This window comes from Hirundo rustica, chromosome 3 (genome assembly GCF_015227805.2).
Source record: "Hirundo rustica isolate bHirRus1 chromosome 3, bHirRus1.pri.v3, whole genome shotgun sequence".
In the NCBI taxonomy this organism is placed as follows: Eukaryota; Metazoa; Chordata; class Aves; order Passeriformes; family Hirundinidae; genus Hirundo; species Hirundo rustica.
The window spans coordinates 23766689-23784812 of record NC_053452.1 but is presented as its reverse complement, the minus strand read 5'-3'; the positions used below and the strand labels follow the sequence as shown (position 1 = coordinate 23784812).

The following is an 18124-nucleotide window of genomic DNA, read 5'->3' as shown; positions in this document are numbered from 1 at the left end:
ACCACAAAACACTAAACATCAGCTGTGAATCTTAAATGAGAAAAGCGGAGGCGGGAGCGTACAGGGATCGATAAACCATAGGCCCTGGACCACAGGGATACCCTGTAAGCCATAAATTCCTGACAATCTATGGCAAACACCGAAAGCTAGACCATCAACCCGAAGCAATAACCACTGAAGCTGGGTGAAAACCTGGAAATGCTGCTATTGGTGTTTTACAAGTTTTTTTGAAAGTGGAGAACATGACAGAGAACAGTGGGTTCTGGCTGTCAGATAGTGTTTTTGAGAAGTTTTATGTACAATTACACCTATACTCTATTAACACGCCGTGCAGGGGGTACTGGATCTCCGGCATAGCATCAGCTTCACTGATGGCATCGTGGTCCTCCCACATATTTTCCACATCCCTTTGTTGGAATGGGTGATGAGCAACAGCCAAAGGTCTGGCACAGCTGGAGAAATGCAGATTTACCACCATGGAGAAGACCCTTCTGATGTGCAGGGGCCACACTTGCCACAGTGACCCAAAGAGACAGAGGCTCAGAAGTGGCATCTCCCACTTTTATGAAGAAGCCTGAAGGTCCTCTATATTTATGTCTGATTTTCATTAAGTTTTTTATCTTTCCCACTGTTTAGGTGCTGTTCAGCTGCCTGCAGAGGGGACAGGGCATGACCGCCGAAAATCAGGAGACTGGTCGGTATTTTTCAAAGATTATGCAACTTCCCGTCCAGGCTATCCTTCATGTTCTTATTCATATAAAACTTCTGCAATTTCAGAGGGGCTCACAACTAATCATATTAAAGTTCCTGACATCTGTATTAAACAATAATTAATTTCTCTCACAATGTTCCACAGTGTACACCACTATGATCATCCTGTAAGGCTTAAGCTGTACCATATCCATATGTACACACTTCCCTTCTAAGATAAAAGAATATCCATCAGCATGATGGCAATGTTTTGGAAGCACTCCATAAGCAGTCACCATTCCCATAAATGTTCTATTTGTGAATGTTCTATTTTTGGAATATGTTTGAAAATTGCATCCTGAGTGTGATTCCACACATTCTATTTGAAAAACAATTAGGCCCTTGTAGGAAAATGTGAATTTCAGGATTCCAAAGCAAAAATCCTGATCGAGAACAAAGACCGTCTCCAGGATGCCTTTCACTATGTTTGACACGTACTGGTAGGAAGTTCTTGATTCAAAAACCTGAAGAAATACTGCATTTATCATATTAGAGTGATAATACTTCAAGAAGACACTGTAAATAACGCAGTTAAACAGCTTAATGCTACAGTTGTAACCTAAGCTGTTCTCATTTATTACTGCCATTGTGATTGATACAGTTTGCACTCTCTGTAGTATTTTGGATTCATAACAGCGTAGTTCTTAACCAGGACTTTGATTCAGCTATTTTTATAATACATGCATAAAAGATACAAAATGGCAAATCGGAGATAATTATAATTAATTGCACCAGCAAGTACTAAAGCATCGGTAGCCAAAGAAAGTAAGCATCTTGCAGCAACGTGCTTAGAACAAAACAGGTAAAAATAAATGTAAATAAGATATTAGAGTCTGGATGAATGTATAATAGAGGAAGTTCGTATAAATGACATGGCAACAGTGCCATCTTGAGGTTACTAGAGAATTAAAGGAAGAGAAAAGTCACAGACGCTGCTCTCTCAAGGCATTTTAATTTTAAATGCAGAAGTGTGTGTTCCAAGAGAAAAAAAATACTCTCAAACCATTTCCTTACCTTGGTCGTGTTAAAAGCAAAGCATTTGTAAACACCAGCCCTTTCACAAGATGATTAGAGAGATGGAGCACCTCCCTTATGAGGGAAGGTTAAGAGAATAGGGATTGATCAGCCTTGGAGAAGAGAAAGCTTTGGGGTGACCTGAGTGCAGCCTTCCCATACCTGAACGGAGCCTACAAGAAAGACAACAGTCTTTACAAGAGCACGTTGTGACAAGACAGGGGGGAATGGCTTTTAACTGAAAGAGAGTAGGTTTAGATTAGATTCTAGGAAGAATCTTTGCTGCCAGGGTGGCGAGGCACTGGAACAAATTGCCCAGAGAAGGTATGGATGTTTCCTGGATGGTCCCTTGTGGCATTCAAGGCCAGGATGGATGCAGCTCTGAGCAACCTGGTCTAGTGAAGTGCCCCTGTCCATGGCGGTGGGGTTGGAACCAGATGATCCGCAAGGTCCCTTCCAACCCAAACAATTCTGTGACTCTGTGAATATGGTCTTACATAAATCAGTATTAATTTATTTTCTTGGCTGCTTGTTTTCCTCCTTTCACTGATATCTACATTTTACAAACATTCTTGAATCCTTCGTATTTTTTCTGACTGTACTAACACCATGTATCTTACCCTTTAATGTTTTATGCCATAATGATCCACATGAAGGCCATCACTGCACTGCAGTGATTGAAGCACAGAACAGAAAAATCTGAGTGTGCAAACATGGTGACAAAGCAGGGATTTACCCTCCACATACGTGAGAAGCTTCAGAAATATGAAAGAATACAGAGAAAAGCTGCACTGATCCACATGACACCTTCCCACTGTGCCTAGTGCTGAGGAATGACCACCAAAATGTTGGTAGTTTTAGATTAGCAAACAAAATAGTCATGTCTAATTATTTGAAGCAAAGGTTGTGGTGAAAACAGCAACCATTCTGCAAGCCAATGTTAATTTCTGCTGGGTTGTTAAGAATCTGCTAGAGCAGATCTGTTGTTGGGTTACACGAGTACTTCTTTATCTGCAAACGATAGAATGATTTGCTTTGGAAGAGACTTGTAAGATGATCTAGTATGTCAAGTTAAATTGATGTTTCAAAGATTCTCTCTTCTGAAGTAAAAACCATCTAGAATACCTTTTCAGATAACATTTATAGCCCAATAAGGAAACATGTTTTGAAAACAAGTGGTTTTCTAAGAATATATGTTTTATGGCATTTCAATGCAGAGTGGGAAAAAAAAAAGTCTTTATATAAAACACATGCCAGACAAAACAGTTTCAAAGGATATTTTAAAATTCATGACTCTGAGTGCATGATACTTACACCATCCTAAGTGAGCAACTCCTACACCAGCAGAGAATTGTTAAGGGTGGAGATACCTCCTAAGCTTCAAGAAAATAAGGATTTACTTACTATTTAGAGGACAACTACCCTGCCCCAAAACACACATGCTAATACACTGGATAGTGTCCCATCCTGGACAGCAGTCACAGGTGATCAGTTTATAACACAGTTTCAAGGCAAGGCAGAGAAAGTGTTATTTCAAATGCTGTGCCCTGGCACAGGCCTTGTAAGAGGATGGACAAGGCATTTAGCTGCTCAGGCAGAAATTAATATAAGCTCAGAAATCATGTTATTCTCACCCATCCCACCCAATAGTCAAAATATAACATTAAAAATAACCTGCTTTGATAACACACTCAGTAGGAAGAGATACATAAAATCTTTTTGCTAATTTGTTAAAACATATTTACAAGTGCAGAAAAGGCACTGTTTTTCCACATATACAGAATATCAATACTTCCTTTATCAACAACTGTGCATTACATACAGCATCATTTTAACCTACAGACTGTGAATCTCTGAACATTGTTCACCTGAAAAGCTTTTCACATCAGATTTTAAACAAATCATTTCCACATATTCATTCCTTATATTTTTAGAAGAATATAATGTGGTAAACAGGAGGACCAAAATATTTTTCTTTACTAATATAGTTAATTCAGTTTGTTTTATTTGGTATCAAAAGTACCTATTTTCATCATATAGCATCTTATGCATTTATCATAAACCACCTGTCATAAACTAAGAGTTCATACAACTGTTAAATTTTTCAGTGGGTTCTAGCTTAAGAGAGGGAGGCACAAGTATCTGCCTATACATTTAATCTTCTTTTCAAAGATAAATATTTCTGTTACAGTTTCAACGCATGCCCAAGATTTGTCTGCTCTTTAGTTGATAGTTTTTTTCCAGTTCAGCCAGTGCTTGAGCCCGTAGATTTGCAGCATATAGACGCCTTTTGAGATCAGAGCTTTTCCCTTTGGAAAGGAGATAGTTTTCCATATTATGAGGAGGCACAGCTTTCTCTTCACTTCCATCTAATAGTGAGTTCTTCTTGGTTGTAGAAAGGGGAAGCGGGAGTGCGTTATCTTAAGAAATCAAAAAGTACTGCATTAGTGCATCTTCCAGCATTTATTGCTTTTAACCCTGGTGCCCATTTTGTCATCTACCTATGGCTTTAAGTGATCTAACAAAATGTATCTCAGTTAATAGCAACAACTCTTTTTTATTTCTTGAGAAAAAAATTGAAAACAATTTTTAATTGACATTAGTAAAGGGATATATGCCATAGTAGATTTTATACCTAAGGAAAGATTAGTTGATTAAGAAGAAAAGACATGATGTTTCCTCCAAAGGACAGGAATTAAATAAATAGTAGCATAACCCAGTTCCAAAAGAAAATGAAAAATGAATTTTCGGCCGCTGAAAAACCTTGTCTTTGCTTCACAGCAGGGGCAGATTCAACCTCTCCAGTGGTCATTGTACTTTACCCGCATTGTTCCAACTCTATCCTTGTATTAAGTCACTGGGGTACAAATTAGGCTCTGACTTGATGAGTAATGAGTTCAGGTGAATTAAAAATTAACAAGCTACTTTCACTGAGGCCTCCAGAAGGGGATTTTTTCATAGTGTATCCTAGAGCATGCCACTATCAAAAGGCAGTTAATGACTCAAGAGTAGAAAAACTGCCATCAAAAGCTATTGTAACAGCTGAGTTGCCTCACATAAGAACCAACTTCACAAGGCCCAACTTAAGTAGTGACTTTTATTTAATCAAAGGTCTAACTATTCTAATCCTAACACTGAAGCCTTATTGTCAATTTATGAGGCTACAGCAAGAATGTAATAAGCACAAAAGAGCAAGAAGGAATTCAAAAAGCCAGCAAATATTTCAGCATTTTTTTCTCTTCATTAGTGTAAGTCAGATCTGTTTTAACATTAAATTGTTCACTAAGAATTAGAAATCCCTGCAAAAATAAGGTAGTGTTTAGGACACTGTCTTAAATAGCAGGATTTTTGGTATTCTGTTTTACGGTTAAGTGAACCACCCACAGGACTTCTAGGAGAAATTAGGGATCAAAGAGATGTGTGATATGCAATCCAGTTGTGAAAAATACAGCAATATTTAAGCAACTGAAAATACAAGCACCCAATGTTGGTACCACTATTGGACAAAAACTTGATGCATTTGTATGAGAATAGGCATAATTTTAGAAACAGTGGTACAAGAGCACCATGGAATGAAACGGAAGAGCAGCAAATCAGATGCTTTACAGCTATTGTAAGATTTGGTCAGTTTTGCAGTAACTGTTCACTTTGCTGCATTAGCGATCTTGAGGTATTAACCACGCAAACTGGTTGTGCCTGTCCTCACAAACTAATATGCCTGGTAGTGTCAAAATATCATATAAAGGGGTGGGAAATGCAGAAGAGAACAGAAGGAAGAGCTGAAGCTCATTTGCCTTCAGTCATCCAGTTTTAGATGCAACATCAGAAATCCAAAAGCAAGTTCATTCTCAAATTCTTTAATGTGTCGATGGCAGACAAGATGTTGAGAGACGGGTGGAATTCTCAAAGTTGACAGAAATGTTAGAAACAGCTCAAGGAGCAATTTCTAGGGACATTTTTACTTTGTCCTTTTCTGCTCTGATAGGCATTTCTTGGGGAAAAAAAAAAAAACAAAAAGCTACTTCAGTTTTATTTGCTTTGGAGGCATTGACATGCTTATCTTGCTTTATCAGACCTAAACTAAATGAAGAGAATGCTACTGCATGTTAAAGAGTGTTCACATGTCTTTGTTCTAGATTATTACTTCTGACCCAGCCCTTCACTATTCCTACCACTATCTAAAAAGGCATTTAGCTACTTGAATATTATTTTTAATAATAAAAGATGGGAGCAATTAACAGATGACACCCTTATGATAGCAAAGACAGAACAAGTGAGCAAAATTAGTATAAAATATTACTGTAAAACAGACTGGACTAGACACAGTCAGGAAGTATTTTAGTACATTTTCAAATAGGAGTTTTTCTTTCATTTTATAACAGCAGTGTGTATTCTTCATAGTTTATATTATGCACCCACCAGCCACAGCTAGGTCCCTTACAACAAATAATATTTCCCATGTTGAAGCTTTTGTAAGTTTAATGAAAGCTGAATTTATTAGACATGTGCAATTTTATTAAAATTAACTTAATCAAAGGTCTGTAAAAAAAAGACATCCATACATAAAATAAGTGCAGCTCTGAGAAAGGTTTGGGTTACAAGGAGGCACTTCCCTTAGCTCATCACAAGAACCTAATTTCCCAGACAGCACAAGACTGCAGTGCAAACAGTGCCAACTCAAGACTTATGGTTGAGCATTACTCATTAAGTCCTTCTGCAAAGCAGAGAATCAAAAGTCTCTTCTCAACCATGCAGCCATAACTGGGCTTTGCCTTGCCCCAAGGGGACTGTGCCAAGCACGCTGAGCACCAGGGGCTTTCTTCTGGTCACAACAGCATACATTGACCTGTGCAAGCGCCTTCTTGCATATTTGCATACCTGGACCTTCCACGCACGTTACTTCCTGCTGCTGCTTTTGGAAGCTGCACCTCTTCATCAGGTTTTCAGCTCTGGTTTGGAAAGAGAAGTTTAAGCTTTTTGTTGTGAGACTGTGGAGTTTCTAATATAGACTATTATAGGTTAGTAAGATACCTAGCAAGTTTGTCCTCTGCCAGTCTCTCCCGAACACAGAGTTCCCGCTCTCTCTCTGGAAGTAGAAATATGGTAGTATGCAGTGTGAACATGTAAATGTTAGAGTGACTGTGCTTGGTGGGCTTCTCTTACGGGGAAAGACAGCAGTAATAGCCAGTCAGATACACCCACACTTCTGATTCTATGGCTCTAAACAGAGGTAACTGCTGCGTAGATAGACCTTTATCAATGCACTAATAATGCACTGACAAGTACTCTGAACTGCCAGGCACGCTTCTGTCCCAAACTCTGACATGTCTGCAACAACAGAGAGACAGCAACCTTCTATTCTGTACATTAACTCATGATTAAAATATTTATATACCAGATATTGTAATTCAGCTATGATTAAACACCCTGCTTACAACAATAGCAGCTGTTATTCAGGCTCAGATAAAAAATACATATGGTTAAAAACTGTACTGCAGAGCCCACTGCACGTGCAGAGATATTATATGTAGGCAGGAAATGCTAACACCTGAGGACCAGCCATCTATAGACTCACAGGTAAGCTACCTGTGGGGTGCAGCTTTTATAAAAGCAGTTGACAGTTTACTCAAAGATTTGGTTTTTTCTCCAGCATCAGGCTCACCTTAGTTTACATGTTAGTATAGGCAATGTTTACTTAACCAGTAGGTGAAAAGTAACCCGCACTGCACAATGCAGACACTAAGTTTCTGTCTACTTTCCTAACTGCCACTCATTATTTAATAATGTTCACAAACCACACTTCCATACCTAAACTGCCAATTCTATCTTAGTAACTTAAAACAGAAGCTAGTATAGCTGCGTAAGCCCTGAGCATTCTTGGTTTGGTCTTCTGACACAATTCTAGTGCTGAATGCAGGACTACAATATCCCAGTGCATTAAAATGAGGGTTGTGAAAACTGCCTACTTTTTCTTCCTGCAACTGAATCAGAATCCCATTGCCACCCCCTTCCCAAAATGGAATAGCATACGCTCCAGACGTTGTTCTCTCTCTTTAATGGCTTGCTCTCGCTCCTGTAATTGCTGCTCCTTCCGTTTCAGCTCATTCACTGCAACGTCTGAGTATTGCAGCCTTTCTGGAACCCATGGTCTCAAGCCTCTTCTATCAAAATTTTGTTTTTGTTCTTCTGTCACCACACCGTCTATCAAGGGGTGCTGCAGGATATCTTCAACAGAAGGTCGGCAGTAATCCTAAAGGAAAGACATTACCAACAGGTTCCATCTGTAAGAAGAAACATTAAGGCCAGAGATTTCCAAGCAAGACCAGCTGAGGTGCTACAAAGTGAAGGAGAGATTGGAGAAAACTGGAGTTAAGAAGCAGTAGCACAACCAGATGATAAAAGCTAAGGGAGAAGGCAGATTCAGAGCTGCAAGCCTGTGTCTCCCAGCCCAGGGACCCTCTCCTTGCAGAGTCAGAAGGGCGTGGGTGAACCTGCAGAGGCAGCTGTCAGCAGATTCCTCAGCTAACACTCTGCTGAACAATCCATGCCTGCTGGAGGCTTGGGTGCTTGTTACAGCTTTGTTGCCCCATGCCATGTTCTTCTCAACACGCCCACACCAGCCATGGGGGAACAAGCTATACGTTAGCCATATAAAGCAAACTCTAAAATGAAGGCAAAACAGCCCCTTCCAGCTTCCATACACACTGGAACAATTTTAACCCTGAAATTATAAAACCTCAATAAGCATGCAGTCAGGAAATCCCATGTAAGCCAATATGGAGGCAGCCTTTTTGACATCTTGTGACCCTGTCATGACACTTGAGCTGCTGCCTTTGTTTAATGGATTCAGCACAACTCCTCCTTCCTTCCTCTACAAGTGACAGTGCCAGTGACAAAGTGAAAACAACCATTACTCCAAGTAGGTTTGTTTCATAATTGAGAAGAAAAAAATAGTATTTCAGTACTAGCTCAATTTATAAGTGGAAAAATTAGTAATTGGTTCTTACCTTTACATTCAGCATCTCCTTGAGAAGGTCGTTCAGCTCGTCTGAGTAACGATATGGTATTCGCCTGAACCTCCCTTCCCTTATCTTTTCTGACAGCTCCTTTTGGTTGTAAGCTGTAAATGGAGGCCTGAAGAAGAAAATTTTTCTTGGATTCTTTCACTGGTTTTACAGGACTTATTTTCAGAAAAAAAAAAAAAAATCAGACTATGAAAAATCTCTGCAGTCAAGATCAATAGAGACCGACTACCTAATGTCAAGATTAATAGAGAAATAAAAATCTAGGACTAGTCTCTGAAACCTTTAAGCTTTCATCTATACAAAATATAATCACACCTACATTAGCAGTCATGTTCCCACATTTGTTATCACATCAGCATACTTACGAAAGAGCACATAATTCATACATGAGACATCCTAGTGACCAGATGTCAGATTTTTCATTGTATGACATGTAGTTCATTTGTTCCTAAAGAAAGAGAACAATCTTAGATTTATTAACAAACACATGGTTCCACTATTGCAGAACAATCAGCTACTATGCAAACCTGAAATAAACAATTAAATGCTGGAACAGCTTCTAATATTCCATCTTAATATCCATATCTACTCTTACAAAAAGGATTTTAACTATTTGTGGCAGTACTACACTGTAGAAGATTGAAATGTTGCACCAGTCTTTAGTTGATGCAACTCTGTTTCAGTCAACATTAATCCTTCCCACACAAAGTGCCCTGTGTCAGGGAAATAAGTCATTCCCCTGCTCACTTCCACTACAAATTAAAATCCTACCATTAGGAGGTAATTTAATAAGCTCTCTACCTTAACAGCATGAAGCATAAAATCTCTCTAATTACCTTGTCCCATTTCAGGAACAATATACTCCAACATCTCTAATGTCCCAACAATATAAGAAAACTTATACTGTGAAGAGCAGCTGTTATTATAAGGAAGCTGATTGTGTGGGGAAGAAAGGGGATGAAAATAACTCCAAAATAACTTCGTCTCCAGAACATACATTCTCTAGGAAAAAAAGTCACCTGCATTTAAGACCAATAAGGCTTCATTAAAACCTCCCAAACATTCATGGACTCCGAGACCAACACAGCACACCTTGGAGGGGCAAAAGGAAAGATAATGTATAGAAGGGAGGTCTTACTGGAGACATGTAATAGGGAGTGCCAACAAACGTTGTGGCAAAGCTGGTGTCATGGTGCAATATCCTAGCCAGTCCAAAGTCTCCAAGTTTCACATTCTGCTTGCTATCTAGAAAGACATTTGCTGGTTTCAGGTCACGGTGCACAGTGACTCCACCATCGCTCCGTCTGTGACACTCCTTCAAGGCCAACGTTAATTGAGTCAACACTCGGAGAACAAAGTTTTCATCCAAGAAATGCCTGAAAAATGAATGCATTGTTTAATGGACTTTCTGAGCACACATCAGTTTGATTAGTCACTGCCAGTTTCAGTTCCATAAGTTTTTAACACTACTGTCATAAAACACCACTGAAATAACCACTATCAGCAACAGGCATAGATATATTCTACTTCTAAATTTTATGTTTTTAAAAAAAGCACTGCAACTACGTTAGAAGACATTGAGGCTTTCATTGCAGAATCCCTGCAGTATTTTCTTCCTCCTCCAAACCATCAAACACATAGCATTTTCATTTCTCACAACACAAATATCAATTTGATGCTTTTGTGATGAGATCTGTCCTTTGATCACTTAAGATAACAGTATGTTGACACCTGTAAATAATGAGCAACATGCAATAACAGCCAAAACAGGGCTGATTTTTTAATACAGACTTCCTTAAATGAAAACACTGATGCTGGTGGGCAGCTGCAGAACTCTTTTAGACTATGCTCACAAAGTCAAAGAGGTGGTGCCATGTACCTGTTTGACCTAAGAATGTGAAAATTGACACGATACTTAAGTAGGATGCTAAGTCTAAGATTATACCAAGGTAAAGCCATACCAACTTGATGTCTCTCCAAGCTCTACTCTATATACAGGCAGATAAAATAGTTTTTCATGTTGCCTTCAAGATCACTCCTCCCTTCCACACGTTTTGGTGCTCTCATAAAACACAGGGTCCCAGGAGTTTTACTCGTGGGGAAGGCCGGAACCCACAGACCAAGCTGCCTGCCAAAAAGAGCTGTGACCACCTGGTTTATGTTCTCAACCCCATTCATAGCTAGAAACCCTTCAACAGCTTCTGCCTCACAGGAGAGCTCTGGGTGTTATACTGCTTCGGCACCAACATGATGCGTTCAATAGCAGTTCCCATCGGTGCTGTAACTTTGTACAAATCCTTTCACATATGAGAAGAGCTGTTGGCTCCAAAGGGTTAAACCCGAAACTACTCAGAAGTTACAAAATAAGCTTCCCTTCTCTCTGGACTGCCCAAGACCCGTGCAAGGCACTCCAAACGCGCCACAAGGACATTTCACGTGCCTTTCTTTCGCGCACTTGGCTATCAAGCTGGCCAGGTCCCCCCCATCGCAGTACTCCATGACGATGTACAGGGTGGTGCTGCTCCTGTCGATGATGCGATCGTAGTAGCGCACGATGTTCGGGTGCCGCAGCTCCCTCAGCAAGTTCACCTCCGACACGAGCATCTGCTTCTCCGACTCCGTCATCGCGCCGTAGTCCAGCTCCTTCCATACCAAGATCTGCGGAGGCAGAAACACCCTGGGGAGTGACCGGGACAGCGGCAGGGGCCGCGCAGGGGGACCGGGGGCTGCCAGGGCCTCTCGCTCGCGTGTCGCCGAGAGCCGCCGGCACCGGGCAGGGACGCACGGCAGCAGCAAAGCTGCGCTACTCCCGCAGCCGCCTCCGCCTCCTCACCTTGCCGTCGGCCTTGCGGCGCACCTTGCGACACTTCCCGTAGGAGCCGGCGCCGATGGTGAGCAGCACCTCGTAATCGTCGGGGCGGCCGGGCATGGCGGGCAGCGCACGGACCCCGGCGGGGCACGCAGGCCCCTGCGCTCGCGCCGCGCCGTTCAAACGCACCGCCCCGCCCGCCCATTGGCCGCGCCGCCCACGCGCCCCGCACGCCCATTGGCCGCGCCGCCGTAAACAGCGCCCGCCGAGCCCGGCGGGTACGGCCGTTACCGCCGGGGCGGCGCACGCGCACATCGCGAGACCGCGGAGGGGCCGCCCCTCGCCCCGCCCCGCCCCGGGCTGAGGGGGCCGTCCTCCGCAGATCCTCCCGCTGTTTCGCTTTCTGTTCCTCGGCTTCTCCGCTTTTCCCTTTTCCTTCCCTTTTCTTCCCTTCTTCCTGATTAGACAAATCGCCAGGCCTGCAGGTATCGATAAGTCACGTATTCACAGGTCCTCAGGAAGGGGCGGGGTTTTTTGCATTCAAAATAACAGTAAATCATCGCCTTTCGTGAAATGCTTACATCTATTGGATAGATAGTGACAGAAAGTTGGAACGTCTTAGCAGAGCTTTTTACTATTCAGAAATGCTGAAAAAGCCCCTTAAGCTATTTAAAATAATGTAAACCTAGTCTGGATTGATTTCAGTCTGCAGCTTCTTCGTGAGGGGAAGAGGAGGGGCAGGCTGATCTCTTCTCTGAGGTCCCCAGTGACAGCACCCGAGGGAATGGCCCGAAGCTCTGTCAGGAAGGTTTAGGTTGAATATTAGAAAAAGGTTTTTCACCCAGAGGGTGCCTGGGCACTGGAACAGGCTTCCCAGGGCAGTGGTCATGGCACCAACCTGACAGAGCTCAAGAAGCATTTGGACAATGCTCTCAGACCCATGGTGTAACTTTTAGGTTGTCCTGTGCAGGGCCAGGAGTTGGACTCGATGATCCTCCTGGGTCTCTTCCAACTCAGCGTGTTCTGTGCAAATCGTCCTTTAAAACCGGTGTGGAAATTTTCTCATAATTATTCAAAACATCACTCATGAAAAACTACCAAAATCATGGCAGTTCTCCTGTCCCACCACATAGGAACACCCATGCCACATCACACACAAACCACCTGCTGAAAACAAACCAAAGAATGTAATGGCTTAAAACATAAAATTTAGAAACAGCAAACTGTGGGTCCACATCCAAATGTTGAGGCAGCAGATACTGTGTTTGCATTCACTGGCACTGAGTAACACCACAGTATACGAATGGGATTATATACATTTTCAGAAGAATGTAGTGTCTTTTCTAGCATCATTTATGATAAGGAATGATGCCAAGGTGCAGTTCTGGATTCAATTTAATCTCTGTCCGTGTGGTAGTAGCTGTGACTGGAGCAGGAATTCCTTCAGCAAAGCATTTTAACATTCTTGTGATAATACAGAATCATCGTGGCAAGGGTTGGAAGGGACCCTGAAGGTCATCGTGTTCCAACCCCCTGCCATGGGCAGGGACGCCTTCCCTGAATCAGGTGTGAAAGGGAGCAGTTGTATGTCCTGACCCAGAAATTCAGCAACAGGACAGAGTAGCTCCTCATTTGGCATCTCCACATGGTCTCAGTTATTTCCCAATTATGTTTCAGCTTTGAAATAGGTTTGAGTAGGTGTCATGCTATGACTGAATATTTATGAAATATTCTTCTATTAGTCTTTAGAAAAATTGAAACCTTTACTTTTATCATCAGCGGATACAAAAACTCCTGGTATCCATTATAAAAATTGTATAGACTTCTATCTGTAGAGAATGTATGGTCATTACAGGAAAAAAATGAGCAAATGAATTCTACAGAGTAAAGGCATTTTAGTTTTGTAGTTAATTAGTAACAGAGTGATCTAAAGTGTTCGTGTTTATTACTGATTATTTCAATTACCTTGAAAGAAAATCCTCACGTGAACCATAAGCGTAGTAAATAAATTATGGCATTACACAATAAAAATGACAAGCAGTACAGTATGTATTATTCAGGCTTCATTACTGGTTTCAAATGTCTCCATTTCAAACTTCTGCACTTTCAAATTAGCAAAAGGTCATTGTGCATTCCCACTGTTATCAATGGGAGCCTTTCTATTTATGTTTCAAAAGAAATAGAGTAGGATTTCAATACTGTGTTTTGTCTAGGGACTATCTTAAAAGTTTCTTTAGAAATGTTGGTTTGAATCAGAGAAATGTCAAAATGTCATGCTTCAAAAACCAGCAGCAGAGTCATTTTACCTTTTATTATACTTACTAAGGGCTGGCTAATTTTGAGAAAAATGCATTTCTAGAAGTGGTTATTAAAATTTTTAATATGTTAAATTTTTAAATATTTTTAAATGTTAATTTTTAACATTTTCTTTCTGATTTTCACACTTATAAAAATTATAAGTTTGGGGGTTTTTTTCCTTTTATATATGGACAAGTGAACCCAGGCATGAATAACTCCAAAAATATGTATCAAGTTTAAAATGGGGGCCTCTTTTGTCATATATTGTATTTTTAATTCTGGTCTCTAGTTCAGGAGCAACTCTCAGGTTTTTAGTCCTGAAAATACATGTGCATGACTTCAGGCCCTCAAAAGCCACCAAATAGTTCTCAATAACATATTTCTAATATTGCTTCTAATATTATATTCTGCTTTTTTTTCTTTTTAACATGAAATTTCACAAATGATTTCCCAAACCTTAAACAAAATAAAAATACTCTTTGATAGTTGCCCACCAAAGTTTTTCAGTTTTCATGACATCTGTCCTTTGTGCTGTAAAAAGTACATTTTCTCTTATTCCAGGACCCAGTTTTCTGACAAAATATTAAATGCTGAAAATAAATAGTATGGTAGGCAATTTGATATTTCTCTAAAGATGCTTTCTTTTTTGCACATAGGATTTGTTGAAAATAAATGTGTGACACTTTGCTTTGAAAGTCCAACACAATATACAGATTGATAGCAAAAAAAAGTGTGGTAAAGTACTAAAGGAAATTAAGTTACGTTTCTGGTGGCTTCTTTGTGTTTTCTAATTAGAGAAGATTGCACAGGTTCAGAAAGTGAAAATAAGCTCAATAGAAAAGCACTGAAAATAAAACCATAAAAATGATTAATAACAAAAAATAAATGAACTTTATAAAAATTATTAGGAAAAAAGCCGAGAAAAATGTTGTTTTTTTCTTTTCAAAGAGGTGAAAGACATGTAAAGTCCAGGATCTCAGGAATGTGCCAAAGTCTTCTAGCAAAAAAAAGGAGTTGAGTATTCAGTGTCAGACAGGTAAGAGATCTTAAAAATATTTTTACATGGAAACAAGAGGGCTTGTAAATGCTGGAGTGACTGAGACAATGAATGTTTTATTTGAGTTAATTTTCCCCACAGAAGTAGTTTGGGGTTTTTAATATTCAATTGCATTTATCCTTACATGTCTTTATGCACATTGTTTTTTTTCCCCCTCACTTTCTCTCATTTTGTCCATGCCCAGACATTTTACACTTACCCAGGACTGTTTTACAATGATGACATAATTTTTTGGTAATGTCATGGTTACTGACTTTAACAACAGAAATCATACACAGGATCAACAAAAACATATAAAATGCTGGGAAATTAGAGAGAAACACTAAAAAGTACCAGAGGATAAAATTTCCCCCTATTGTTTTGTGAGGGAAACAAAGAACATGTTCATTGAAGAAATTCTGCACAATGGATGGGACAGCAAAGGAACGAAATTTAGCAGCATTAATTACTTGAGACCATGCTGGTTTTCATCTTCTCTAATGCTTGGATTCAAAGGCCAGTGTGAATCCAGAAGCAATGTGTTCAGCAAGGCAAGCTCCAGTGAGGTTGTTTGTACACAGCAGCAGCTATACCTCAAAGATTTTGCGTTACAAACCATTAAGGTGAGGAAAACATAAACCCACAAAAATTAAATTCAGCAGCTGGTCAAGTCTTTACACAAAGGACTGTAAAATCGACAAGATAAGAGGATGGGAATCAATGAGGAGGAGACTGAGGAGAAAAGACACATTTTTGCATTCAGAGAGGGGAGCATATGAATTCTACTAACCCCAGGTTCTTTATTATCCATTCCTTATGTTCTGTAAAGTAATATTTAAATACAGTGCACAGCTGGACATTTTGAAAGTGTGTAATTACTTTGCTCTCTCTCTTGTAATGAAACTAGCAGCCCTATATGTTATAGATGTCTTCATATATATGGTAATTTTCAAAATAGTATTCATTAGCCTTAAGAACAGAAAGTGCCTGAATTGATCTTTAAGAACATTGTTTAAACTCATTAAAAGGCTGATTATTTGACATGTATAGAACTTCAAAAGTGAAATTACTGAGTGTCCTTAAATCCTTAATGAGTCAAAATTTAAAGAATTGGGATTATCTCTAAAGAAGGGTTTAGTATGATAATCCATGATTTCTGTTGGCTTGCTTACTAAGTCATTCCTGGGAAGGCAGACAAGTTTAGGATCTGTGCCTCAATTTATCCTCTTTTGAAAGGGAAACCTTCCAGATTAAAATTCATATCTAGGAGCTCTCAAAATGCTGAAAAAATGCTTTAAGTGATACAGTAAGTAAATACTTTGCTGACTTCAGCTGCTTAATTTTTTTTAAAGCAACAATATTAGAGTTTCCTACTGTGGAGCAGCCAGTCTCAAATGTTTTTCCATATACATATAGGGCCTCTGGGAACAGGTGGCACACATAGGAGCTGGTGGCAAATGTAGTCACCTGCCTTTGCTGGGAGCTCTGAAAAGCATCCTGGGGGCAGGAGGCCTCCATTGTCAGTCATGTGATGCTGAAGTTGAAAATACGGACATAAAAAATTACTGGGAAAAAAGAAGTGGCTTGAGATTGTCAAATATTTTTTTAAGGTTTGAAATGTTGTGCTGATTATCCTGTCACCAAAATTCTCAGATAAATTGTAGCCAGGGAAATGTTAGGAATTTGACAGCTTGGGAAAATCACTGACATTTTATGCACTATGGCACAGTGTTTCGCCTTCTACATTTTTAACAAAAATGTGTACTTAGCTAAGGACTATTCTCCTTGCTTCCACAAGTGGCAGAGCAGCATCAGGGAGACTGTCACCAGAGTTTTATTTGTTTCCAGGAAACAAGGACTGATATTCATCCTTCTGTTACTCTCTTCTGCCTCTCAGAATCCTCTAGTTAAAGGGTCTTTTCCACTATGCTGTCTCTGTTATTAAAGCTGCCAAATAAATTGTATGCATCAGTGGAAGGCTTTATAAATAAAAGAGAGAATTACAAGAATAGGAGGAACAAAAAAATGAAAGAAATCTTTCTAGCATTTTTATGTTGACAACCTGTATTTTTAGGAAAGTACATAGTAAATGAAGCACTTACACTGCAAAAAGTCCACAAAAACTCTGTGGGTTTCCTAAATCAAAATGTTGTTAAATCAAAACTTGTCATGCATCTCAGTAGTATGCAGAAAATCGCGCTGTGAAAAGCCAGTGTTCACAAAGGAGACACAGGAGCCCTGCAAGAATCTGCCTTGCCTTGCACTGAGGAAAGGGTAAGGCACAGTCGTAACAAACAGATCATGAGACCACTTCAGATGGCAAAGATTTATATCCATGGACTCAAAGTCACAGGGGAATCTGGGAATCTGCTTATTTCTTAAGTCTGAGGTTCTGCTTTGCAGTCAATGAATTTTAAGGTGGGAGAAGAAAGAAGAATTTCATACAGTTTGGGTTGGGGTTTTTTTCAGTGTATAAATGAGGACATTTTAATGTAAGTAAATGTAGTCATTCTTTTTTCAGTTGTGTTGAGGACCTTGAGATCCATGACACAAGGGATTCTCTCTTAAACTCAGGGGCTGACACAATATGGGGACAGGAAAAGGGGAAGTGGCTTTAAACTGAAAGAGTGCAGGTTTAGATTAGCTATTGGGAAGAAATTCTTTACTATGGCAGTGGTGAGGCACTGAAACAGGTTGCCCAGAGAAGCTGTGGATGCCTCATCCCTGGAAGTGTTCCAGGCCATGGTGGATGGAGCTCTGAGCAACCTGATCTAGTGAAAGGTGTCCCTGCTTATGTCAGGGGGTTGGAACTGGACGATCTTTAAGCCCCCTCCCAACTCAAACCATCCTGTGATTCTGTCAGGATTGTTTGGGTGAGTGACACTGAGCTAAGAGCCACAAGTTGAGCACCATCAGTACAGGGACGTTTGGTCAGAGCTCTCAGTTACATTCCCTGCTCTCTCAGGTGAAATCCCCAAAGGGGCCTTGGCACCTCTCTGATGAACAGAGCAAAAAGTATCCTCTGCACGAGTCGGTGGCAGTGGCACCAAGTGGGCGTCCCTGTGTCTGCTGGCAGGAGGAACTGAAGTGCTTTAACGGTGCTGATACAAGGCTTCTAGTCACCTGCAAGAGGAATGGGGCAGCTTGCCCCTCTCTGAGCCACCTTCAGTCTGGGAACTCAGGAAACCTTCC

General features: G+C 40.4%; 1 protein-coding gene across 3 annotated transcripts; it reads right to left on the bottom strand.

Annotated features, from left to right (window-relative positions):
- Window positions 1-3462: 3462 nt before the first annotated feature.
- Window positions 3463-11759, bottom strand: NEK2 (NIMA related kinase 2). 3 transcript variants are annotated; one of them, XM_040060597.2, is made up of 10 exons: window positions 11623-11759; window positions 11230-11447; window positions 9928-10165; window positions 9155-9237; window positions 8772-8898; window positions 7795-8014; window positions 6796-6850; window positions 6643-6713; window positions 5708-5755; window positions 3463-4184 (listed from the first exon to the last, which is right to left on the bottom strand). In XM_040060597.2, exons 1-10 carry the CDS (start codon window positions 11716-11718, stop codon window positions 3958-3960), a joined length of 1383 nt encoding a protein of 460 aa, XP_039916531.1. In that variant the 5' UTR covers window positions 11719-11759; the 3' UTR covers window positions 3463-3957. The 3 variants fall into 3 exon arrangements, with proteins under 3 accessions (XP_039916531.1, XP_039916529.1, XP_039916530.1); XM_040060595.2 differs by lacking the exon at window positions 5708-5755; XM_040060596.2 differs by lacking the exon at window positions 3463-4184 and having other exon boundaries at window positions 5311-5755.
- Window positions 11760-18124: the final 6365 nt, after the last annotated feature.

Bases quoted from the DNA above. Each gene is read 5' to 3' on its own strand.
- NEK2 (XM_040060597.2), bottom strand. From the start codon at position 11,718: ATGCCCGGCCGCCCCGACGATTACGAGGTGCTGCTCACCATCGGCGCC. The intron at 8,899-9,154 runs GTAAGTATGCTG...TTTCTTCTTCAG, and splicing joins TATGAATTATGTGCTCTTTC to GCCTCCATTTACAGCTTACA. The intron at 6,851-7,794 runs GTATGCTATTCC...TTCTACTTCCAG, and splicing joins GAGAGAACAACGTCTGGAGC to AGAGAGAGCGGGAACTCTGT.